Source organism: Chrysemys picta, chromosome 13 (genome assembly GCF_011386835.1).
Source record: "Chrysemys picta bellii isolate R12L10 chromosome 13, ASM1138683v2, whole genome shotgun sequence".
Lineage (NCBI taxonomy): Eukaryota > Metazoa > Chordata > Testudines > Emydidae > Chrysemys > Chrysemys picta.
This window is the reverse complement of record NC_088803.1, coordinates 55,267,390-55,289,174: the sequence shown is the minus strand read 5'-3', so window position 1 is coordinate 55,289,174 and position 21,785 is coordinate 55,267,390. Positions and strand designations below refer to the sequence as shown.

General features: G+C 55.0%; 1 protein-coding gene across 11 annotated transcripts in view; it reads left to right on the top strand.

Moving 5' to 3' along the window:
* CDH22 (cadherin 22) overlaps positions 1-21,785 on the top strand; it is a 188,669-nt gene that overhangs the window by 22,120 nt on the left and 144,764 nt on the right. For 9 of the 11 annotated variants that reach the window (XR_010592417.1, XM_065566413.1, XM_065566414.1 and 6 more), the window contains exon 2: positions 19,425-20,616. Coding sequence is in view for 9 of the 11 variants with exons in the window: in XM_065566413.1 (XP_065422485.1) it covers positions 20,290-20,616 (327 nt within the window). In the remaining 2 variants the exon portion in view is untranslated. Of the gene's footprint in view, positions 1-14,575; positions 14,688-19,424; positions 20,617-21,785 lie in introns of those variants that run through there. The other 2 variants (XM_042842511.2, XM_065566411.1) reach the window with 2 other exon arrangements.

Sequence of the window (21,785 nt, the reverse complement as noted above, 5' to 3'; positions counted from 1 at the left end):
CTCCGGATTCAAAGCCTCCTGATTTATGTGGGCAATAAGACTCTCAGTCCTGGGATCACTGTTTTAAGCAAGGCTAATGGGGTGAAACCATCGTACTGCGACAGTAGAGATCACGCTGGGAAAATGATACTGGAGAGAAAAATAAACTATTGCCTAGATTATCTGGGAGCTGGCATGTGCGCCCTGCTCCTCCAGCATTTATTAGGGCCTTTACTTCCTTTTTTCCTTTTCTTTTCAAGCCCTTGAATTTATTGTCCATGGAAGGAGATAAAAATGTGATTTTTCCGGGTTGGACACTAACAGCTTCTCTTTTCACATTAGCGTGGTTTTTCTCTGGTCTGCAGGTTTGAACGTGTGTAGCTGTTACACTGACATGCAGAGCCTTTGCGTGTCCCTGTGGACCTGGCCTTCCCCTCGCTGCCCAAGGGGCCAGCTCCTGTTTGGGGGGAGGGGGATCCCTTTAGCTTCATTCAGATCTTCCTCTGCCTGGTTTGTGCACTGTTGTGTGCCTTCCCTGCCAATGGACTGGGAGAGACCGTCACACCCTCCCTCCCCCCCCGCCCCCCCCCCGCGCCAGTGGAGGTGAGATTTTGGTCTATGCTCCATCAACCTAAAGCTTGAGTGCTGTGGTGTTGAGGGCAGAAACCGCCTGAATGGCTAGATGGATGGATAGGTGGGCTCCTCTGTTCTGGCTGAGAGAAGAATTCACTCCCATCATGGTTCTCTCTTCACTAATGGAGCTCAACGCGGAGAGACGGAACTCCCTGCTCTGCGAAGACTGAGAGGGCAGATCGTTCAGCAGCCAACTCTGTGCCATTGGGGTTGGTCTTAGTCTCACAGGATTTGGAAAATCCAGTGGAGCTTCTCCTTCCACAGTGGCAGGGCTGATGGAGTATCCACAGGGCTGCTGAGGGAAGAGGCCCGCGGCAGCAGGGCAGACGGGGTGTCCCCAGGGGCTGCTGAGGGGAGAGGCCCGTGGTAGCAGGGCAGAGGGGGTGTCCCCGGGGCGGCTGAGGGGAGAGGCCCGCGGCGGTGGGGCATAGGGGGTGTCCCCAGGGCTGCTGAGGGGACAGGCCCGGGGCAGAGGGGGTGTCCCCGGGGGCTGCTGAGGGGACAGGCCCGCGGCAGCGGGGCAGAGGGGGTGTCCCCGGGGGCTGCTGAGGGGAGAGGCCCGCGGCAGCGGGGCAGAGGGGGTGTCCCCGGGGGCTGCTGAGGGGAGAGGCCCGCGACAGCGGGGCAGAGGGGGTGTCCCCAGGGCTGCTGAGGGGACAGGCCCGGGGCAGAGGGGGTGTCTCTGGGGGCTGCTGAGGGGACAGGCCCGGGGCAGAGGGGGTGTCCCCGGGGGCTGCTGAGGGGACAGGCCCGCGGCAGCGGGGCAGACGGGGTGTCCCCGGCGCTGCTGAGAGGAGAGGCCCGTGGCAGTGCATTTTCTCCACCATTCTGAGTGGGTCCCTGTGGGGAAGATTCACGTTCGGATGCAGATTCTGAGCTCTGGCTGTTTAAGTAGGTGTGCAATGGGATGGAAGGTGCTGACCAGTCCCCAGCGATCGCTGCTGCCTCTCCCTTTACTACAGTGAAGTGAGAAGCCCTGTGATACGACTGCCGGTTAGTGATAGGTGTATCGAGAGTTGCCAGTTTTCAAGTGTAAGCTCATCAAAGCAGGGGCAGGCTCTGTACAGTGCCTAGCATCTTGTGGGTGCCACCTACACCTACTAATAACAGTAATTAGTAGAACGAGGCAAGTGTCTTGTAAATAATAAATGCATAATTAGAATTAAAGGCCTTATGGATTCATGGGCCATTGGCTCCTCCTGCATGTTGCCTGCAAACAGGTTATATTTTTGTAGGTAATGATTGTCTGAATAATTTCTTGGTCTGTAGCTCATTTGTGAGCAGTACAAGAGTTCCATATTTGGTAACCAGGCTGTTCTGATTGGACCCCAGGTCACATGGTATCTGGTCTGTTACCTGACTGGGTGAGCAGAACTCAGGATCCGGTTTCATGAGGAGAAGGCTGGAATTCATCTACCTTGAGCAGTCCTGCCAAGCTTAAGAACATCATAACAGCCATATCAGGTCAGACCAAAGGTCCATCTAGCCCAGTCTCCTGTCTTCCGACAGTGGACAGTGCCAGGTGCCCCAGAGGGAAGGAACAGAACAGGGAATCATCAAGTGATCCATCCCCTATCGCCCATTCTCAGCTTCTGGCAAACAGGTTAGGGACACCATCCCTGCCCATCCTGGCTAATAGCCATTGATGGATCTATCCTCCGTGAACTTATCTAGTTCTTTATTGAACCCTGTTATAGTCTTGGCCTTCACAACATCCTCCGAAAGAGTTTCACAGGTTGACTGTGCATTGTGTGAAGAAATACTTCCTTTTGTTTGCTGTTGCAGTGTTGCCAGCAGCCCCTTGCTGATGGGAGTGAAATTCATGTGCCTGTTCATAAAAATGCTTGTGCAATATTGGCCCAACTCTGCTTACAGCTTTGGCACCATGAAGCCAAGGAGGGGACTGGTGAAGTTTGTGACCTGCTGGGTCAGTCCAACGGTGTGTGTGAGGGTTGAGCAGCCCAGATAAAACAGGACACAGCCTCCTTGTTGCTTAGTGTCATCAGGAGTTCTAGTCATTGCCAGGAGAGCAGCTCTTCCACGAGTGACATTGCAGAGTTGGCAATTGAGTGTTGCTGGAGCTGCTGCCCTTTTGGGAGTCTCATCTTTGCAGGAGTTCTGCCCATCAGGGAACATCCTGTTAGTTGCAGCATCTCTTAGAGAATCCACATTTCATTCCAGTTCTGGGTGTGAAACTGTTGCAAAGTTCAGCAAAGTGCATCCAAGTTCATGTAGTCTGTACTCCAAGGGGTCCCCTCCCTGAGGCGGTGTTCATAGAGCCACTGGCAGTAATGAGGGAGCAGGACTGGCAGTCCCTCCGTTCAGGAGCGGAGGAAGGTCTGGCTCCCTTAGATGACAGTCACACCTGATGGATTGGCTTGATGCTGAACCCTGGGACGTGCTGTTCAGACCCTCAGGGTGACCAGCTCCGGTGCTGATGTTCCACGAGGGCAGGTTGTGGTGAGGGATTTGATAAGCCCAGGGATGGAATGTTTTGGCATAATATCATTGCAGAGCTAATTTTCGTATCTATTATCCTATCTCGTTTCTAATTCTTATTTAATGAGTTCCCCTGAAAATAAGAAAATCATTGGAACAATTTTCTTAAGTGTGAAAGATTAGACTGAAATCGGCATTCAAGGGGCTAATTACCGCCATTCTTCCACCATTCTGATGGCTGGCTGCTACTGCAGGTTACTAATTCAGTTGCATTGGGGAAGTCACTTGCCTCTGCCTGGCTCTGCTGCTTTCCCTTTCCCTTTCAGTCACAGGACGGCAGAAAGTCAGTGCTTTCTCCTGGCTCGGGACATACTGAGCAAGCTTGGTGGGCTTGTAGGTTGTGTGAAATTGAAAACGTATGTCCTCAAAGCTGCAAGGGTGAATCCCATGTGGCTGGGCTTTTGGGCCCTGGTGCCAGGCTGGGCCTGGGGCATTGCCCACGGGGGCCTCGCGCACGTTTTGCCACTTACAGCGTTTAGGTCCTTGCCTCCTGACTTCCCTTAGCCAATGTATTTTGAATGAGTTTTCCATGGTGTGCATTTTGCTTTAACATGGGTAACCCTATGCTCACGCCGAATCTCCTTCGCTCCCCGTGACAGTGCATCACCGTAGAGGGCTCTCTGGTATCATATGCAGTAGAAAGAAAGGTCACTTATCTCCTGTCATAGGGATTGAGAGTGATTTCCGGGAGCAAGATTTCCGAAAACACTGAAATGTATGGGGAAGAAGAGTCAGCAGCAGCAAGACCTCTTCAGGAGTGCTGTGTGCCTGCTGTAATATTTATTTAAAGCAGAAGATTGAGTGAGTCTGACCTTGAAACCTGAGCAGTAGATTGAGGGAACTTGCTTTGAAACCAGCCAGCTTTGTAATACCCACTTGTTATTCTCCATAGGAATTTGGGGGAATTTTCATGGGAGGTGGGGAGCTGCAGACAAGAAAGCTGTGAACATCTTCAATTTTCCATTTAACCACACAATATTGAATTATAAATAATTCATACATCTGCCAAACATTTGATTAAAAGAACCCAATTCCCTCTGCATTTGTCAAGGGGTAAGAATTCCATTTCGTGTTTTTATTTTAATCTGTCCTTTAACTCCTGTGAGGATATTTATTTATCCTGGCCGTCGGCCTTTATTCCGCTTGCCCTGATTCCAGTCAGCCCAGAGCTGGCACGTTTTCTTTCCGCTTACTTATTTCTGCCATTACACCCAGACCATCTGGGAAATGGCTTTAGGTGGAGGGGGGAAATGTTGAGAAGGAAAGCATCCCCAGACAGCAAAGGACTGTGGGTAGCAGGGGGTGGGGCTGGCCCGGCCCAGCACTGCCCCAGCTCCACTGGCAGAGCATGCTTAAGACAGCTCAGGGTGCAGGCTCTATTCCCCTTCCTTGCCCTGTTGTGGGGTCCCCTGGCCACTCCTTTAGTGAGGGGCGGGCATATGGGTTGGGAGGAGCGCAACTTATGATCCTGAGCTCTGTATGCCTTGAGCTGGTGGAATTGGTTGGCTCTGAAGGAAGGTCCGTCCTTCAGCCCCTGAATACAGCTTTAGCTGTTGAGCCCCAGGGTCTCCTTCCTGACTGCGGTGGGTCACTCTATGTTCCCACAGCAGTTTGCATCTGTTCCAGTGCCTCCATCCGTGTCTGCCCCTCCCCATCTCTAGGCTCTGGGTGTCCCATCCCTCCAGCCTGGGGGATAGTCGTTGGAGGAATTCTGCAGCATGGAGGCACGAGAGGCTCTGACACCACTGCTGTCCTGCTCCAAGCCTGATGCTGAGTCACCAAGGAGCACTGTGCATGGGAACTGGCAACAGCCGAGGGAGGAGGCTGCTGGGACTCGGCTAGGGGACTGTTCGCCGGCCTAGCGGTAGCCAGGTAATAGCCCAGCCAGATCCCAGTGGTGCTCATGCAGTGGTGTCTGCCTTAGGGTTAGTCTACTCTGGCAATGCTCTTTAACATGCCCTGTGTGGTCGTGGCGCAGGGCTGGGAGACAGCTCTTCCAGCGCTCTAAACAAGCCACCTCCACGAGGGGCGCGGCTCCCAGCGCTGGGGCACTGTCTACACTGGCACTTACAGCGCCGAAACTCGCTGCACTCAGTGGGGTGTTTTTTCACACCCTTAAGCGAGAAAGTTGCAGCTCTGTAAATTGCCAGTGCAGACAAGCGGTTGCTGGCAGAGGTGTCAGCTCCCCTGCCCCTCACCACCATTCAGCCTCCTTGTGATGTTAATGGCAGAGTCCAGTGATGACACTCCATGTATCAGCTGTGTACTTGCTTTTCACCTTAGTATTGGGGCTGGGAGTGAAGCCCACGAGGGGATTCGTCTAGTGGCTGAAGGCAGGAACCGCAGTGGCCCAAAGGGAGCCAACTCTTCACGAGTGATGCTGAATGCGAGAGTGGTGCTGAACACGCAGTCGGCGATGGTGATGGCTAGAAGGTCAGCTGCTGCAGAAAGGCCAGATTTCTCCCTTGGTTTCTGTGCAAGCCATCCCCATACCTCCTGGGGGGGCGGGGAGGGAGCGCTGGGCACTGGGGAATGCGAAGCTGTAAGTGGATACCCAACCCTGTCCCAGTATGCAGGTGCTTTCTGCCCCACGTGCTCCCTTCAGGCCCAGGGCTGTAGCAGGGGCATGCGCTCCCTGGAAGCTCCGAGAAAGCAGCACCTTTCTCCTCTGATGCCCTTGCCAGGCATGGCCCTCTAGCTCTTCTGCCCTCCTCTAACGTTCACTTGCCATTTTACAGTCCTGACAGCAGTGTGCTAGATGGCACGAAGGGGTGGGATAGGGCTGCGTGGCGCCTGTCTCTTCTTTGGCACTCCAGGAGCTCGGCCTCCCTTGTGTTCTCTCTGCCACTGGCTGGGAGAATGGCGCAACCCTATTGATTTATGGGATTGGGGAAGCACAATCAGTCACTGGGATCTCATTGGCCTCCTTTTGGGAACCTAAAGCCATCTTAATTCTTAACAGAGAAATTTTTAAAGCCCAGGAACGTTGAGCAGAGAGAATCTGCTGTGAGTGAGGCCCCTGCTCTCGCTCTTTAGCTGCTGGGCTGCCTTTGATCCCCCAGAGGGGTCGGAGCAGGTGGGGCCTTGCTGGCCATATTTCACCTTTTAAATCAGAACACTGTGATCTTGCAAATCCCTGTTTAATTCCTGCAGCATTGTGCAGAAGCTGGAGCAGTGGGATGGACAAGGGGGAGGACAAGGAGGACAGGAAGCCCTGACCCATGCATGTGACTGTTGCTGTGAGCTGCCCATAGCTATGTAGGTAAACACCTGAAATCTCTTTGGGCTGAATCAGGGCAGCAAGGTCATACCCTTCCCCCCACAACGTAGGTAGGCATGGATAGAGTGACTCAGATCCCAAGTCCATCTAGCCTAATGTCCAGTCTCTGATGGTGGCAGCATCAAGTGCTGCAGAAGAAGGTGTAAGAACCGCACCGTAGCAGATGTGGGGTAATCTGCTCCCACACTGGGTCTCGCCCTGGTCTCTAATAGTTAGATGGGTGTAAGCCACAAAGCATGAGGTTTAATATCCTTGCCAGAATTTGTGGTTCTATTAATTATGCAAACTCTGGGTATTGCTGGAATCTAGCTAAATTCTCAGCGTCAGCAGCATACGGTGGCAGTAAGTTCCCCAGGCTAATTACATGATGTGTGATAAAGGAAATACTTTTTCAGTTTTGAATTTCCCACCTGTCAGTTTCACTGACCCTTCCCTGGTACCTGTGCTCTGGGACAGGGAGAACAGATGCCCCCTTTATCACTGCTCTGCCCCACCCAGGATTGCATGGACTTCTATCCTGCCCCTTTTCATCTGTACCATCTCGAAGGTACCAATCCCAATCTCTGCCAGCTCTCCCCATAGCAGATATTTCCCAGCCTTGGTTGTTCTTGTCGCCCTTCTCTGACCTCCCTGAACTCTGCGCCACTTTGTGTGTGATGGGGGACCCAGTGCTGCCTACAGGTTCCATACCATTCTCTGCGTTATTCTGCACCTCGTTCCTGGTACACGCTTTTGCCTGCAGCTGCGCATTGAGCAGAGGTCTCCATTGCTGTCTGCAGTGGCACCCAGCTCCCTGTCCCATCCAATGTTCGTTACTTTGTATTTATTGACACGGAATTCCATTTGCCACTGTGTTGTCCATTCCCTTGGCTATGTTTGGTCTCTCTGAGTTCTTCACAGGTCTCTCTAGTCCTGACTACATAACTTTGTGTCATTTGTGGAATTTGGCCCTTCCCTGCTCACCTTCTTTCCAGATCACTTATAAATATGTTAAACAACACAGGTGCTAGCAAGGCACCTTGTCGCCCCACTTTAACCTTCTGACATGGCGAAAAGTGACCATTTCTCCCTGCTTTTTGCTTTCTGTTTTCTAGATGGATTGCTCTGTGCCAATATTTTGCCTCTCCCGTATGACAACTTAGCCTCAGTAGCCTTTTGTGTGGGACCTTGTCAAATGTCTTTTGAAAGTCTAAAAACATTGTCACTTGGTTCTCCTCGATCCACTACTTCACTGACATGTTGAAAAAACTCTTAACAGATTAGAGCAATTTGTGCTGGTGAGACCCTATCCGCTCACAATCTGCCAGGTGTGTTGTTCTGGTTTTAATTATGGTTCCAACCAATTTGGCAGGTATGGATGTCTCGCTGTTATTCCCCAGCTCACCACTAGGACTCGGGGACCTTCCTGCCTCTGCTTGGGACTCTGCCCATCCAGCCCTGCCTGCGGATTCCTCAGGCCCTCACAAAGAGATGCTATCCATGTTGCAGCCAATGAGTGCTGGCCACCAGGGCCTGAGGTCACATCCCAAGGGACCCATTGAGGCATCAGCTGGGATGTGAACTAGGTTCTTTGCTCTTTGGCCTTGTCCATACTTTGCACCATTGCACTGGCACAGTCTGGCTCTGATGGTGTGAGCTCTAGTGCAGACAAGGCACCGGTGCTGCAGATGTTTAAGGTTCAGTGTTGTCCACTTTGCTTTGAGCTGGGTTAGATGAGACAGTGGTGGAAACTCCAGTGCCTGCCAGCACCTTTTTGGTAGAGCTTGCACTGGTGGAGATGAACTGGAGCAAGGTGCTGAGCACAGACATGGACATGGACATGGGTGCATGAGAGACATAGGCACCAGCACCAGAAAATAGGAGCAATAGTCCCTCTGTACTGCTCCCCTGGGACCATGCGTGGGATGTCGCGCTCATTACTGTCTGGACAAGCGGCGTTCCCAGAAGAGCAGTAACAATGATTAAGGACCAGGAGGGGATGACACAAGGAGATGAGCAGAGCTAAATCTGTACTGCGCTGTGGGAGCAGCGAGGGGAAGAGGGCCCATCCGAACGTGATGAGACTGAGAGAGGGAGAATGGAGGTTGCATAGCAGAACAGCTTTCCTGGCTGTTTGACCTCTTGGATGGTGGCAGAGTTGTCAGCCCCGGCACTGAGTACCTAAAACTAGGCTGCACAAACCCTGGGTGATGGAGGACATGCCATTGCCTACCCAGGGGGATGGGTTTTTGCTATCTATAGTGTCTATGGGCCAAATCCTGGCACCTGTGAAGTCAGTGGCAGAGCTCCTATTCACTCAGCTGGGACTAGGGCTTGGCTTCTCTGTCCAGGAACCATTCACAGTGGTGCTGCTAGCCAAGGCATTCTCCTGACTGCCTGTAGCACCAGGCGCTGCAAGGCCTTTGTGTCATCCATGGGCTCTGTGGGATTAGGAGGAAGTGTCTCCAAGTTCTGGATATTTTCATGGTGCCACCTGACCCAGATCTGCAGGAAGTCACATTATTTCACCTCCCATCAGAGCCTATGTTTTTAAAGGCCAATTAAAGCATTGTATCCACGTAGACAAAGCATGAAAATTCCATATTTGGAAAAGAATTACTGCAGAGCGAGACCGTTATGGCTGTAAAATCCTCTCCCCTAAGGGAGACTTTAAGATTTTCTTTGCAATTAAAATTTCTTTGAAACTTGGACCAGAGAAGATTTGGAGGAGAAAATCTCTAAACTTGAACATACTTTTCCTAACCAGTGATTGTGTGAGGGTTTTAACAAATAGCACTTCCTCCCAACGTGGCTGGAAAGCAGAAGGTGGCACTGAAGGAGAACTGCTGAAAGGGCTGAAGAGCTCCCATCTCGGCAATCGCTGCACCCTTTTTGTTGGAATTTCTCCAGAAAACATCCAAGGCGACAATAATTAAAACTTCAAATTAAGGCAACTTGGAACGAAGAAGGAAAATAGATTCCTAGTCACGCTGGCCTGAGCGCAAGTTGTTGGAAGGTTCTTTTGGAAAAGCAGCTTTACCTGAACCCTGCTTTCCAGTCCAGCTAAGCAGACAGGCAGAGGCGGAAGTCTCTTGCTGGGGGAGTAATTCCAAGAAACCAGAAAGAGGAAACTCACAGACTTACTTCAAGGACAAGAAAGATTAAACTTCTAATAAGTGTAATGGGCTTTCTGTCCCCGTGTTATTAAAAACTGGAGCTGGGGGAACTTCCTTTTATCATCACCCTCTGCCTGTGTCGTGTGCTAGGGGTCAGGGCCGGGCATTCGCTAGACCACAAGGAACCTCCTACCTTTTCCTTGTACTGTCTCAGCCTGATCCTGAGAGGTGCTGCTCTTGTTGGAAGCCAGTGGCACTTGGTGCTTTGCTGTGATGCGTTAGCGTTATTGCAGGTGGGAGCCGTGTTCAGGAGGATGCCAGTCTGGATACAAAAGGGCTTTCATTGGGTAAGTAAAATTCAAAATCAATTAAACATGCCTTTTAAAAAGGGTGCAGCTCCACATTCTTGGCCATTTATCTCAAGCATTTGTATACTCCGCTGCACTATCTCTTATCCAGATCAATATCTTCAGCCATTTCTTATTGCTTGATTGCGAGACTACATTCAGGTTCTACAAAAGATGCCGTGAATCAGAGAGTGGTTGCTGAACAAATGCATCTCATGAGAGAGGGTCCTACCTGGGCTGCAGCGCCGGCCTGGGTGGCTAGCGCTCACCTGGCACAGCAGGGAGAGACCAAGGGTTGGGAGAGGGGTGCTGTTGTCATCAGTCACAGCTAGGTCACAATTGCTCTGTATTGTACCATATACTTCGTAGTGCTTTGTCCAGCCTAGTTTCCCCAGAAAGGTCTGTGATCTGGGAGTTGGAGCTGAACCCTAAATAACACATCACTGGTGTGATTTGCTGTGGGCTGAGAACTTGCAACGCTAGAGTCTTTGGGTCAAATGCAGCCCTGGTATGACAAGGTGCAACTCCGTTGATTTCAAAGGAGGGCCCTGGCTCACACAGGGCTGACGGGCCTGGTGTTCTCCCTGCCCTCAAAGAAATAATAAGGTGCAGCATGTGTGCATGCTCCATGCTGGGGACACCCATTCTTCAGGCTGCAATGCTGCGTGTCTGCAAAGAGCAGGCAAGAGTACGCAGCAGGGAGAATGTCGTCTTCACCACACAGGCATTTTGGAGCAGCAGCTCTTCTGGGGGGCAAATAGTGTGGTTAGACAATGTGCTCACTATTGGTCTTTCACCTCTTCAGACTGCAGTCCCAGGGGACACATAGGGATGAGTTGCATGCCTCATTCCAGTCCCTAGTGGACATTTCTCCTTATCACAAAAGGACCCCACCGTTTTGCACAGGCAGCAGCTGTTGCTGAGAAGTGACCTAGCAGGGGTGCCGCAGGTCAGAGTTGAGGCGTATTGTCAGAGCTGTGTTTAGGAAGCTCGCACACAAGCTGTGTGGCCCTAGCCTAGTGCTGATAGCAGGGCCGGCTCCAGGCACCAGCCTGGCAAGCAGGTGCTTGGGGCGGCCGCTCTGGAGAGGGGCGGCACGTCCAGCTATTCGGAGGCAATTCGGCGGACGGTCCCTCATTCCCGCTCGGAGTGAAGGACCTCCCGCCGAATTGCCACCACAGATCGCGATCGCGGCTTTTTTTTTTTTTTTTTTTTTTTTTTTTTTGGCTGCTTGGGGTGGCCCAAACCCTGGAGCCAGCCCTGGCTGATAGTATCTTACATTCAGCAAATTCTCCTCTCTGCTCCCACCCCACCCTTGCCCCAGAATTGGAGGCAGTAGCATGAGAGGAATAGCGTGTTAGCCACTCCTGCTTGTCTCGCAATAGGCAGGAGATCAATTGAATTCTGGAGCAGTGAAGACTCTGGGTTCCCAGCCAACGGAGGTGCTTGGAGGTGATGTGCCATAATAAAGTTTTCTGAGAACCTTGCCACGGTTACACAGTCTGTATACAACAGACACCGGGAAACAAATTCTAGCTAGTCTGCTCCTTTCCCCAGGAAGGGGAGAGTTAAATGGAATTGAATCTTGTTTAAGAAGCGGAGACAGTTACATGGCACTGTAATTTACTGCACTGTTGACAATATGAAAGACGAATTTGTTGGTGGAATAATCACGGGCTTTTTGGCCCATCTCAGTGGGATCTGTCTGAGGCCAGGCTCTCAGGGCTGCGCTGACTCGCGGAGATGAGATGCTAGGCAGGTGGTCTCGCTGAGGTATTAAGTGGGATATCGAGCTCTGATCCTGCACTATTGCACTCATCAGGAACACAGTTCAGGAGAAGCCGGGTTTCCTCTGTGGTTGGGAGCACTGCTTCGGCAGTTCCCCCGTTGCTTCAGCACTGACGCAGCCAGCAAGGCTGGGTAGGCCCTGGCTCCAGGCTGGGCAGGCCTGGGCATTACGGTTATTTGTTGGTAGTACCCAGAGGCCCCAAGCAGGGAGCGGGGCCCTGCTCAGACACTAAGGGAGAGGCAGTCCCTGCCTCAGAGAGCGCTCAGTGTGGGCTATGACGAGATTCGGGACAGGAGGGACCATTGTGACTATCTAGTGTGACCTGTGTGGCTTAGGCCACAAACTCACCACTAGATTTCCATGTGGGGGGCGCGGCAGGGGCAGTGCAGCACAGCCCTGGGCTCTCCCTATATCCTGACGCTCCTTCCTTTGGGCCTTCCAGGATCATGACCAACCCGTTTCCCAAATAAGCCCAATGTGGCCCCCGCAGGTCCGGCCTGGACCCCTAGTTTGGTGTTGTTCAATGTTAGCTGCATGGAGAGGAGCAGACTGCAGCTCCCACGAGCCCTGGTGAGAGCTTCACCCCCAGGTGAATGTCAGCCCGTGGGGCCAGCTCCCCTTATGCACAGGCACTGCAGACAGCCGCAGAATTCTTCCTTGGGTGGATTGTGCCGTTTTGGCACACATCCTGGCAGCTGCTCGGCTCGCAGGGCACTCTGGGACTAGGACCCTGGGTGTCAGCTGCCCCTGCGTCCGGCTGCAGAAGGAGCCCCCAGCCTGGGAAAGATGGGAGATACGGGGCATTAGAACACAGTGGAGGCTGGTGCGAAATCCCTACTGCCGGGGGCAGGCAGCCGGCGCCCCGGGACTGTGGGATGAGCAGCGGGAGCACCTGGCTGGCTGGAGTCGAGAATGAAACCACAGGGCAGAATTAGGCATCTCTTGACATAAATACTTTAATATCAGCCTCCCGGGGCCTGGGACCCAGCCAGGGCTAGGCCTGGGGTAGCCTGCCCAGCCTGGATCTTCTCTCACGTATCAGTGGTGCATGGCAGCGGTAGGCCATGGGGAACTGTCTGAGCTGGGGTGGTGGTGGGGAATTTGGGAACATTTAAACAGCCCCTGCCCACCCTCTCTGAACTGTGGGGTCCCCTGGCTTTGACTCTCCTCGTGTGGCGAGCTGCAGATCTCAGGTGGGCTCATGCCCCTGCTCAGCTGTGGCCTCTGGTTAAATCCACGTCCTGCTGCGCCTTGTGTACCTGCTGCTCTGTCACTCTCCATTGCACACATCAGAGCGGAGGCAAGTGGGACCATTCCGCCTGCCATCACCCTGCCCGGACTCCCCAGCCTTGGGTGTCCCATGGAGGTAGCTATTCCCTCCCGCTTCTGAGCAAGGCACTCCACCTCTCCCACTGAGCTAGGGAGGGAGAGGTCTGGAGCAGAGCCCAGCCTGGCAGCTGGGGCACCAACCTGGGCACCAGGCAGTGCTGGTCACCTGGCAATGGACCTTCCCTGAGGCTGCCAGAGGGGCGAAGCTCTGAGCTAACCCCTTGCTGGTGGTTTCCTGGGCAGGCCCGGAGCCTACAGGGTACCTGAGTCACCCCTTTTGGGGACTAGTCTGTCCTGCCCTGCCCTGCCCTGCCCTGCCCTGCCTGCCTCTTGGGTCCCCCACAGGCTGGCCCTATCCACTCAGGTCCTCCCCTTGGGGACCCACCGCAGGGCCCATCCCTCTTCCTCTGCCATTCTTACTTGCACATTCGAGGGTGGCTCCATCCAGCCCTGGGTGACGTAGGTAGCACTAACTGCTTGTTGCCAGCGGGAAGTGCTGCTTCGGCTGTGTGGGTTTTTCTATTCTCTGCCTCCATCTCTTTGTGTCCCTGACCCCTCTCCTCACTCCAGATGCTCGTTTTGCTCCCAGGCTGCTATCTCCTCTGGTGCCCCTTCCGTATGCCTTCCATGCTCAGTGCTGAGGCTGGCAGGGAGTGCCGCAGCTACCTGGGACCTGCAGGCTGAAAATGCAGGACAGCCAATAGGCAAGGGCTAGAAGAGACCCTGGAGCCCAGAGACCCGCAGTTCCCCTAAGCCAGGGGTGGGCAAACTACGACCTGTGGGCTGGATCCAGCCCTTGAGCTCCCGCTGGGGAGTGGGGTCTGGGGCTTGCCCCGCTCTGGTGCTCCAGCCAGGGAGCAGGGTCAAGGGCCGCTCCACGCGGCTCCTGGAAGCAGCGGCATGACCCCCCTCCGGCTCCTTCGCACAGGGGCAGCCAGGGAGCTACGCTCTGCATGCTGCCCCACCCCAAGTGCCGCCCCCACAGCTCCCATTGGCCAGGAACTGCAGCCAATGGGAGCTACAGGGGTGGTGCCTGCAGACACGGCAGAGTACAGAGCCGCCTGGCCATGCCTCCATGTAGGAGCCAGAGAAGGGAAATGCAGTTGCTTTTGGGAGTCACTTGAGGTAAGCACCACCCGGAGCCTGCACCCCTGAGCCTCCCCCAGCGTCCCAACCCCCTGCCCGAGCCTGATTCCCCCTCCTGCCCTCTGAACCCCTCAATCCCAGCCTGGAGCACCCTCCTGCACCCCAAACTCCTCATCCCCAGCCCCACCCCAGAGCCCCCTCCTGCATCCTGAACTCCTAATTTCTGGCCCCACCCCGGAACCCGCACCCCAACCAGAGCCCTCACCCCCTCCCACGCCCCAACCCCAATTTTGTGAGCATTCATGGCCTTCCATACAATTTCTATTCCCATGTGGCCCTCGGGCCAAAAAGTTTGCCCACTCCTGCTCTAAGCCCTCTCCAGTACAAGCTCGCCTCTTCTGGGTGCCCGACCTGCCAGTTGGTGCTGGTGGAGAGAAGTGTGATTCTGAACAGGCCAGGCTGAGTAATCCAAGTAACTGATTTCCAGCTGTCAGGAAGGGTGTGGGTGTGTAGAGACCATTTCTATCCTGCTTTTCAGGGAAGATGGAGCTAGTGAGGCCCCAGGTGATGCTTCTGAGAGCTGGAAGATGGAAGTTTGGTGTGAAGAGACCCCCCAACTGCAGAACTTACCCCCAAGTGTATGTATGCAGGTAGGGCTGCAAGTTTGTGCATGTAGGTTTTGTGTACAGTGTGTGTGGAATGTCTGAATGCAGTTGAGAGTCTGTGTGAACATTTGCGTGTGTGTAGATGTGTGCATGTATTGGGGTGTGTTTGTATCATGAGAGAGTTTGGATTGTGTGTATTCCTACAGGAATCTATTTACAGTTTCCTAGCAGCCTGGAGACAAAGCCTTCCCCTTTCAGTTCTCTCTGGGCCCCTGCACAGGTCTCTGGAGGACTGCAGTCAGATCTTTCCATATTGCAGCACCTGAGCGCATGTCCGTGTTATGTAGGGCTTCGTCAGGTTGCAAGATGTATTAGCGGTTAGGCTGTTCCTTTGTGTGTGCTGGTGTTTGCGCCCCCCCTCCCCCCGCTTCCCCCGCATCGGCTGCATTTGTAAAATGAAATAAATATTGACACGGGCGGGATGCTATTCAATTTGTCCTGATCACTGGGCTGCGGTGAGTTCTGACAGGGCAGAGTGTAAAACATAAGCTCAGGATGTAATTTCCACTGTCAACATGATGTACAGTATGGCTCTGCCAAATACATACCGACAAGCCGAGCGAGCCCTCTCGGGGAGGGGTACAAGTCACGCTGATAATTGGGAAGCTGGCCCTGAGGAACATCCGCAAAGGTGGCGTTTCACTTGGATTCTGAACTAGGGGTGCAGGGGGGTATGAGCATGAGCTAGAGCCAGGCAGCGTGTGTCTGCCTGTGAGCCCCCATAGGCCGTCCCGTCGGGGCGCTGCACTGCGTGCTGGTTCTGACAGCAGCAGCTCCCATCAGCCCATAGCTCATGTGTGGCAGAGAGAAGTGCCCCAAGTCAGTTATGAAAGGTCATCAATGTCACTGGGAAATAAATGCTGTCGCCAGCCTCTGCCCCTTGTGTGTTGGGTCTCCCTGGGCCCTACCCGCAGCAGAGGACGTCATGTCCTGGCACACAGCTTTGCATGCAGCACCCAGAGGTTACGGGAAGGGGAGAGGAAGAGAAAGCAGCTGCCCCTGGAGGAGGCTGGGGGAGCCTGCGAGGCAGGGATAAGCTGGAGAGGAGGGTGTGGAGGACGTGTGCAGATAACAGACCATTGACCCAAGCCCAGCCCTTATATAGCACCGGAGGCAGTGCTAGCCCACTGGGGGCCCTAAGCAGGAATATTCCCCCCACAACACATAATAAAAAACAAATGGGGGGGGGGCTTGAGCTGCTCGGGGCCCTAAGCAATTGGTCTGCTTATGCCTAGTGACAGCTCTGAATAGCACAATCCAAATGCGTGACTGTAAGGGTGAGAACAGTGGAATGGAGTCTGAGCACTTAGGGTGGCCTCACGCTGTAGGAATATGTTTATCTCCAGCTCCCATAGATCTGCTCCTGCAGACATCCCTCCAGCGCTCTGCATTTCTGTGGCCACAAGACCAAGGGCTGCAAGTGGATCACACTGGCAGTGTCCTGGGGCGCGGAGCAAATGGAGGAGTCAAGCCCCATTAAATTAGCAGTGAATTGAGGGTGTGTGTTTTTCCTCCTTTCCATGTCTCCCACCATGGGAGACTTTTCCTCCACTCTGTTGCACTCCGCCCCGGCCGTGCACCAGTCTGAACACGCTGCAGATGCTGTGCGTGTTCCTGCTGCAAGGGCCATCCCTTGTTTCTTGGACACAAATATGTCCTGTAGGAACACACAAATGTGCCTGTCAGGTGAAATTGGCTAATGCCCTTTCTCTGCTGCCTCTAGGCATTTCCCAGACCAGGGGCTGTGTGTGTTTTCCCTGTGGAGACTTCTGGTGAACCTGAGCATGGCTGAGCAGGCAGGGTTCTGGTGATGGACAAAGGGTGAGAATTCTGAGCTCTGGTGATTGCTTCCCACAGTGTACTTAGTATTGTGACAGGCCTGGAGACGGGACCAGAATGGACCCTTTGTTAAGTTCTGATTCTAGCAGTTGCATTTCCTGAGTGCAGCCCATCTGTGGTATGGCTACAGGTATCGCTGCAGCGCAGAAGTGTTGTGTAATAACAACTTAGCACTGACCGCTCCAGAGGTGGATGCCCTTTGCTAGTCCCCAGGCAGACTCAGCACAGGCGGAAATAGAGTGAGTTTCGCCCCACCTTGGGGTTGAGAGCCGAGGAGCAGGACAGGCTCTGGGGCGCAAGGGGTGAGTGTTTGCTAGCAAGTGGCCTGAGACCCACCAGCTGATTTCACGCCCACCCAGAGCACCATGGGATGGGAGCCATTTCTGGCCAGTGCTAGGGACCAACTTCCCGAAGCGCCAGTCCACTTCAGCAGGGTGGGTTTGAACCTTTTCAGTGGGGCTGGAACATCCTTGGGTTCGTGTTGGGCTGAGGAGAGACTAGAACAGGGATGGGTTGAGATTCCCATGGAAAGGCCCCACCCTTGGCCTGGGGGCTCTTCTCTCCCCAGGGCAGAGCTGAGGCCGACCTCTAGCTAGAAAACCTGCTTTAGTGGATGGCTGCTGGGAGAAATGTGTTGGCAGGAAAGAAGATTCAGGCGCTCAGGCAGGTTTGCAGAGTCTGTAAAACCCTGGACGTGGTGAGATTTGTCAGCCCTGGTCATTGCCCAGCAGGGCCAGACTCGAGTGGTCTGACCTGGAGATGAAAGCTCCGCAAGAGCAGAGACTTTCCAGTCAGGCGTGACTGTGTTACACTGGCCATTGTCATGGATGCTTTGTACAGTATGTTTATGTGCACGCGTGTGCTTTACGTGTGGTTTCGTTACAGGGCTTTTTGCTCCCCGGGAGCAGCTGGCTTTGGCCGTTGGAGATGGGGCTAGATGCATCCCACTGACCTAGCACAGCAGTGCTTCTGATGCCAAGGGACGGAGGGTGCAATCAGATTGGCTGACAGAGGGTTCAGCCCAAGTGATTGTGGGCTGGTGGCCGACATTGTCAGCCCTGCACCCTCCAGCAGTTCTACCCACTCATCCCTCCTGCCTCCTAGAAACAGTTTCCTGCTTTAAAATGTCTTTCATATTGTTTGGTCGCAGGGAAACCTGCCTAATTGGCACAAGTGACTCCAAGACCCTCTGTCACACACTCGGAATGAGTGAGCCAGGATGACTGGGCCATACCCTTCGCTCATGCCTTCTCGGACCTAGTGCATGGGTGATAATTCTTTGCATTTACTAGTGAGTATCCGGTAGCACGTGCAGTGAGAGGGGAGATATCTCAGTGACAAGAGGCCTTGTTACAGCCCTGTCTGCTGAGGAGTGGGCCCAGGCGGTGGGGCCTCTGGGCGATGCATTTGGGTAGGAAGCATTAATGAGGCTGAACAATAATTCCTGACTCCTCAAAGTGCACCAGAGACCCTGTGTTCCCCAGAGCATCAGATGCCCACAGTGCGGTGTGTGTGTGGGTGAGTGCGCACTGGCCCCTGTGCATGTTATACAGGGCATATGTGTATATGCTGTAGCAGGCCCGTGTGTGAGCATGCTGGCGTGTGCATAACACCTGTGTGCTGCGTAGGAATCAGGAACTGAGTGATGCTCAGTGTCTCCGCCACGTGAGCGCCCTGCGTGCTGTGGTGTGAGGGGGCAGGGAAATACCCGAGCTGGCGTGCTGTGTGCATTAAGCCAGTCAGGCCCGTGTGCCTGTCCCAGGGGGGCGGGGAACCGGGTGCATGCGAGGGACTTGTCAGCTGCTGCCGAACTTGGCTTTGTAGCATCTGGCAGTGGCTGGGCTTTGAGAATCCCTTCTCCAGGCAGCTGTGTGACTCCTGTGCTCCGGGGAGATCCTGGTCTGATTCTTAAGGGACACGGTCCAGGATGCCCCCTGCCCTGCCCCTCTGTCGTCTCTAGGGGACAGGGAGGTGCCTGTCCATCCGCCCATGGGCACAGCGAGGCTTATCGCAAGCTGTCTGAAATGGTCCCTGTTACACAGAGCATGTTTCCATCCTGGTGGCAGGTCACAAATCTCCTGCCCAAGCTTGTCTGTCTGTGTCTGGGACAAGGCCGGACCTGGCTGGGAAGTTGGTATTGAATATTCTCTGGACTCCTCTCCTCAACCACTGTTGATCTGGAGCTCAGTCAAGGTAGCTCTGGCTCCCACAGACCCGGATTTGGGGCTGGCAGCTCCTTCCCAGTCTGAGAATATCAAAGAGTGAGGCTGGTGAGAGGGGCTGGACAGGCTAATGGGTGGAGCCCAGAATTGGGGAGCCAGTCTCCCCTGAGCTCAGGCCGGTGTTGTCCAAAGCGCACACCCATTAGAGCGCTGAGCTGCACACACAGGGTGTCACGCGAAACCTGCGCCCCTCAGCCCTGGACCAACAGCCGCTGCTGGGAGCGTTAGCCTGTGGGGCCCTCCCGACGCCATCTGATCACCCTGAGTAACTGTACTCGCTCTCACTTGGATCCCAGAAGCAGCGTGAGGGGGAGGCGCGCTGCGCAGCTGCCGCCTTACTGGTTTGAGCTGTTGCTGTTCTCCGGATCCCTGCTAAATACAGGAATTTCCATAGAGATGAAAGCGCCACAGCTCTGCTACCCTCCTCCTCCCGATGTCCCTGGCTCTAGCAGCTCCTGCAATGCCAGGCTCCCACACGTGGCACCAGGGGAGGGGGCAGCAGCACTACAAAGAGGGAGAGAAAGCAGGGGAGGAAAAGAGCCAGGCAGTGAGCACAGGAGATGAAGGGAGCATGAGGGGCAGCCAGACGAGGGGAGGCACTCAGAGTGGGGAGTGCAGTGCTCAGCCCAGGGGTCGTCACTAACATCTCGGCCTCTTTCAGGTTCCCAGAGACGTTGTCAGTTGCCCTGTGCTCACCCGCGTGAACTGGCAGAGGATGGAGGTGACCGGCAGCAGCTTGGCGAAGGGTTTTCCTCTAGAAACTGGAGTGCAACAGCCGCGAAGATGGAGAATACAAATGCCCTCAGCCTGAGCAGCCCTGCACCAGGGCCTGCCACAGCTGGATCTGTAGCCTGATAGCACCGGGCCTGTTTCCGGAGTGGGTGAGCGCCCGTCTCGGCCACAACCGGCTGCTCCTGTTAAGATCTCTCATGAAACTTAATGCAAAGGTGCTTGCTCTTCCGTCCTGCAAACTACAGGTGCAGCCTTCTCTGCCCCCACAAGGAGAGCCCTGCCACAGGCAGCAGAGCCCCCCTCTCTGCTTGCTGAAGTGTCCCCAGGGTGGGATGTGGGGAGAGCAGAGCGGGGGATAAATGGTCTTTTGACCCCTGGCTCCCAAGGAACTGCAGCCACCAGTCTTTCTGCTCCGGCATTGCTGCAGCCACCAGCCCAGCCACGGAGCAGTGCAGCCCCGGGTCGCTGGCGAATGGGGCACGCGAGCGCTGATGGGAAAGCACTAGTCGTCTGGCCACACGGAGTCTCTGAGAGGGCCCAGGCTGTAGCTTCTTCCAGGCAGAAAGCTTGACTGTTCTCGCCTTGCTCAGCCCGATGCCAGGAGCCGAGGACGCTAGTCACTTGTTGCTGTCAGCAGCATGCCTGGGGCCTGGGCAGACGTAACTCCTAGCCCACAGGCACCCTGAGGAGCCTGACTGTCTGCAGCGAGGTTTCGGCGGGGATGGGGAAGCTGCCCCATCCGGGCTGGTGAGCCCCACAGTGGTGGTGTCAGGCCCCTTCCTGCTCCCCAAAGGATGTCAGCGTCCTCTCTGAAAGCAACTCTCCATGCAGCCTCCTGGTGCACAGTGGTGATGGCGCTGCCAGGCTTCTCATGGACCGTACTTCTGCTACTCTGCACCCTGGAGCAGCTGGGGGCCCTGGCCATGCACACGGAGGCCGGGTTGCCGGGCCTGGAGCAGCCGGGGACCCTGGCTATGTACACGGAGGCCAGGGGGCCGGGCCTGGAGCAGTCAGGGGACAGCATGCTGCTGGCAGGTGGACGTGTGAAGCGTGGCTGGGTGTGGAACCAGTTCTTTGTGGTTGAGGAGTACACGGGCACGGAGCCGCTGTACGTGGGAAAGGTAAAGTGACCTTGGTATGTCTCTGCAGGGCCCAGGCATGTCACCGGGAGGGGAGGGGGCTGGAGCTAGACCAGTAGCATGGCCAGGCACAGAGGGTGCCCCTGCCGCATGGGAGGAAAGGCCCTTGCTGGGGGAGGGGCTGCACTGAAGGCAAGGAGCATCGCTGGATGGGATGGGAAGGCTGATCTGGTGGATTAGGAGCCCTCAGGGCCAGTCAGTTTTTTAGGCTATGTCTACGCTACGGGGGAGGATCGATTTCAGATATGCAAATTCAGCTATGGGAATAGCGTATCTGATCCGACGTACCCCGCTGTGAGGACGGAGGCAAATCAACCGCCGCGGCTCCCCTGTCGATGGCGCTTACTCCTACCTGGGCTGGTGGAGTACGTGCATCGATTCGGGGATCGATTATTGCGTCCCGACAAGATGCGATAAATCAATCCCCGAGGGATCGATTTTTACCCGCCGATCCGGGCGGGTAGTGAAGACAAGCCCTTAGACACAGTCAGTGTTTGATGGGGCTTCAGTAGGGCCAGTGGGTTCAGAGAAAGTCCAGAGCAGGGAATACCCCCTAGATGGACAGCTGCCACCTCGAGTGCTATGTGGGCACATGGGAGGGGAGGAGGCAAACTGGCAGCACCCAGGGGGCACTAGGGGGAGGGGCAGGCTGGCAGTGCCCCCAGTGGGGTGTTGGGAAGGGGGGCTGGCAGTGTCCTTGGGGGGCGATGGGAAGGGGGGGCTGGCAGCGCCCCCAGTGGGGTGACGGGAAGTGGGGGGGCCAGCGGTGCCCCCGGTGGGGTGATGGGAAGGGGGGCTGGCAGTGTCCTTTGGGGGCGATGGGAAGAAGGGCTGGCGGTGCCCCCAGTGGGAGGGGACGAGGGGAAGGGGAAGTGGTGGGCAATGCCCTGGGGAGCGCCCCGACACACACAGTGCAGTGCATGTTCCAGTGGTGGTGCTGGGCTCTGATGGAGACATGTCCCAAATACCCTCACTGGGAAGCTGGATGAGCAGGGCCCGGGAGCTGGGGGTGGGGTGGAGGGCAGCCAGACAGCAAGTTACCATCCCATCCAGAGCCCTCCTCCCTGGGAATGCCAAGGTGGGAGGGGCAACGGCAGTGCCCTGAAGGGAGCATCATCATCACTCCAGCCAGGGGCTCCCTCTTCACTTCC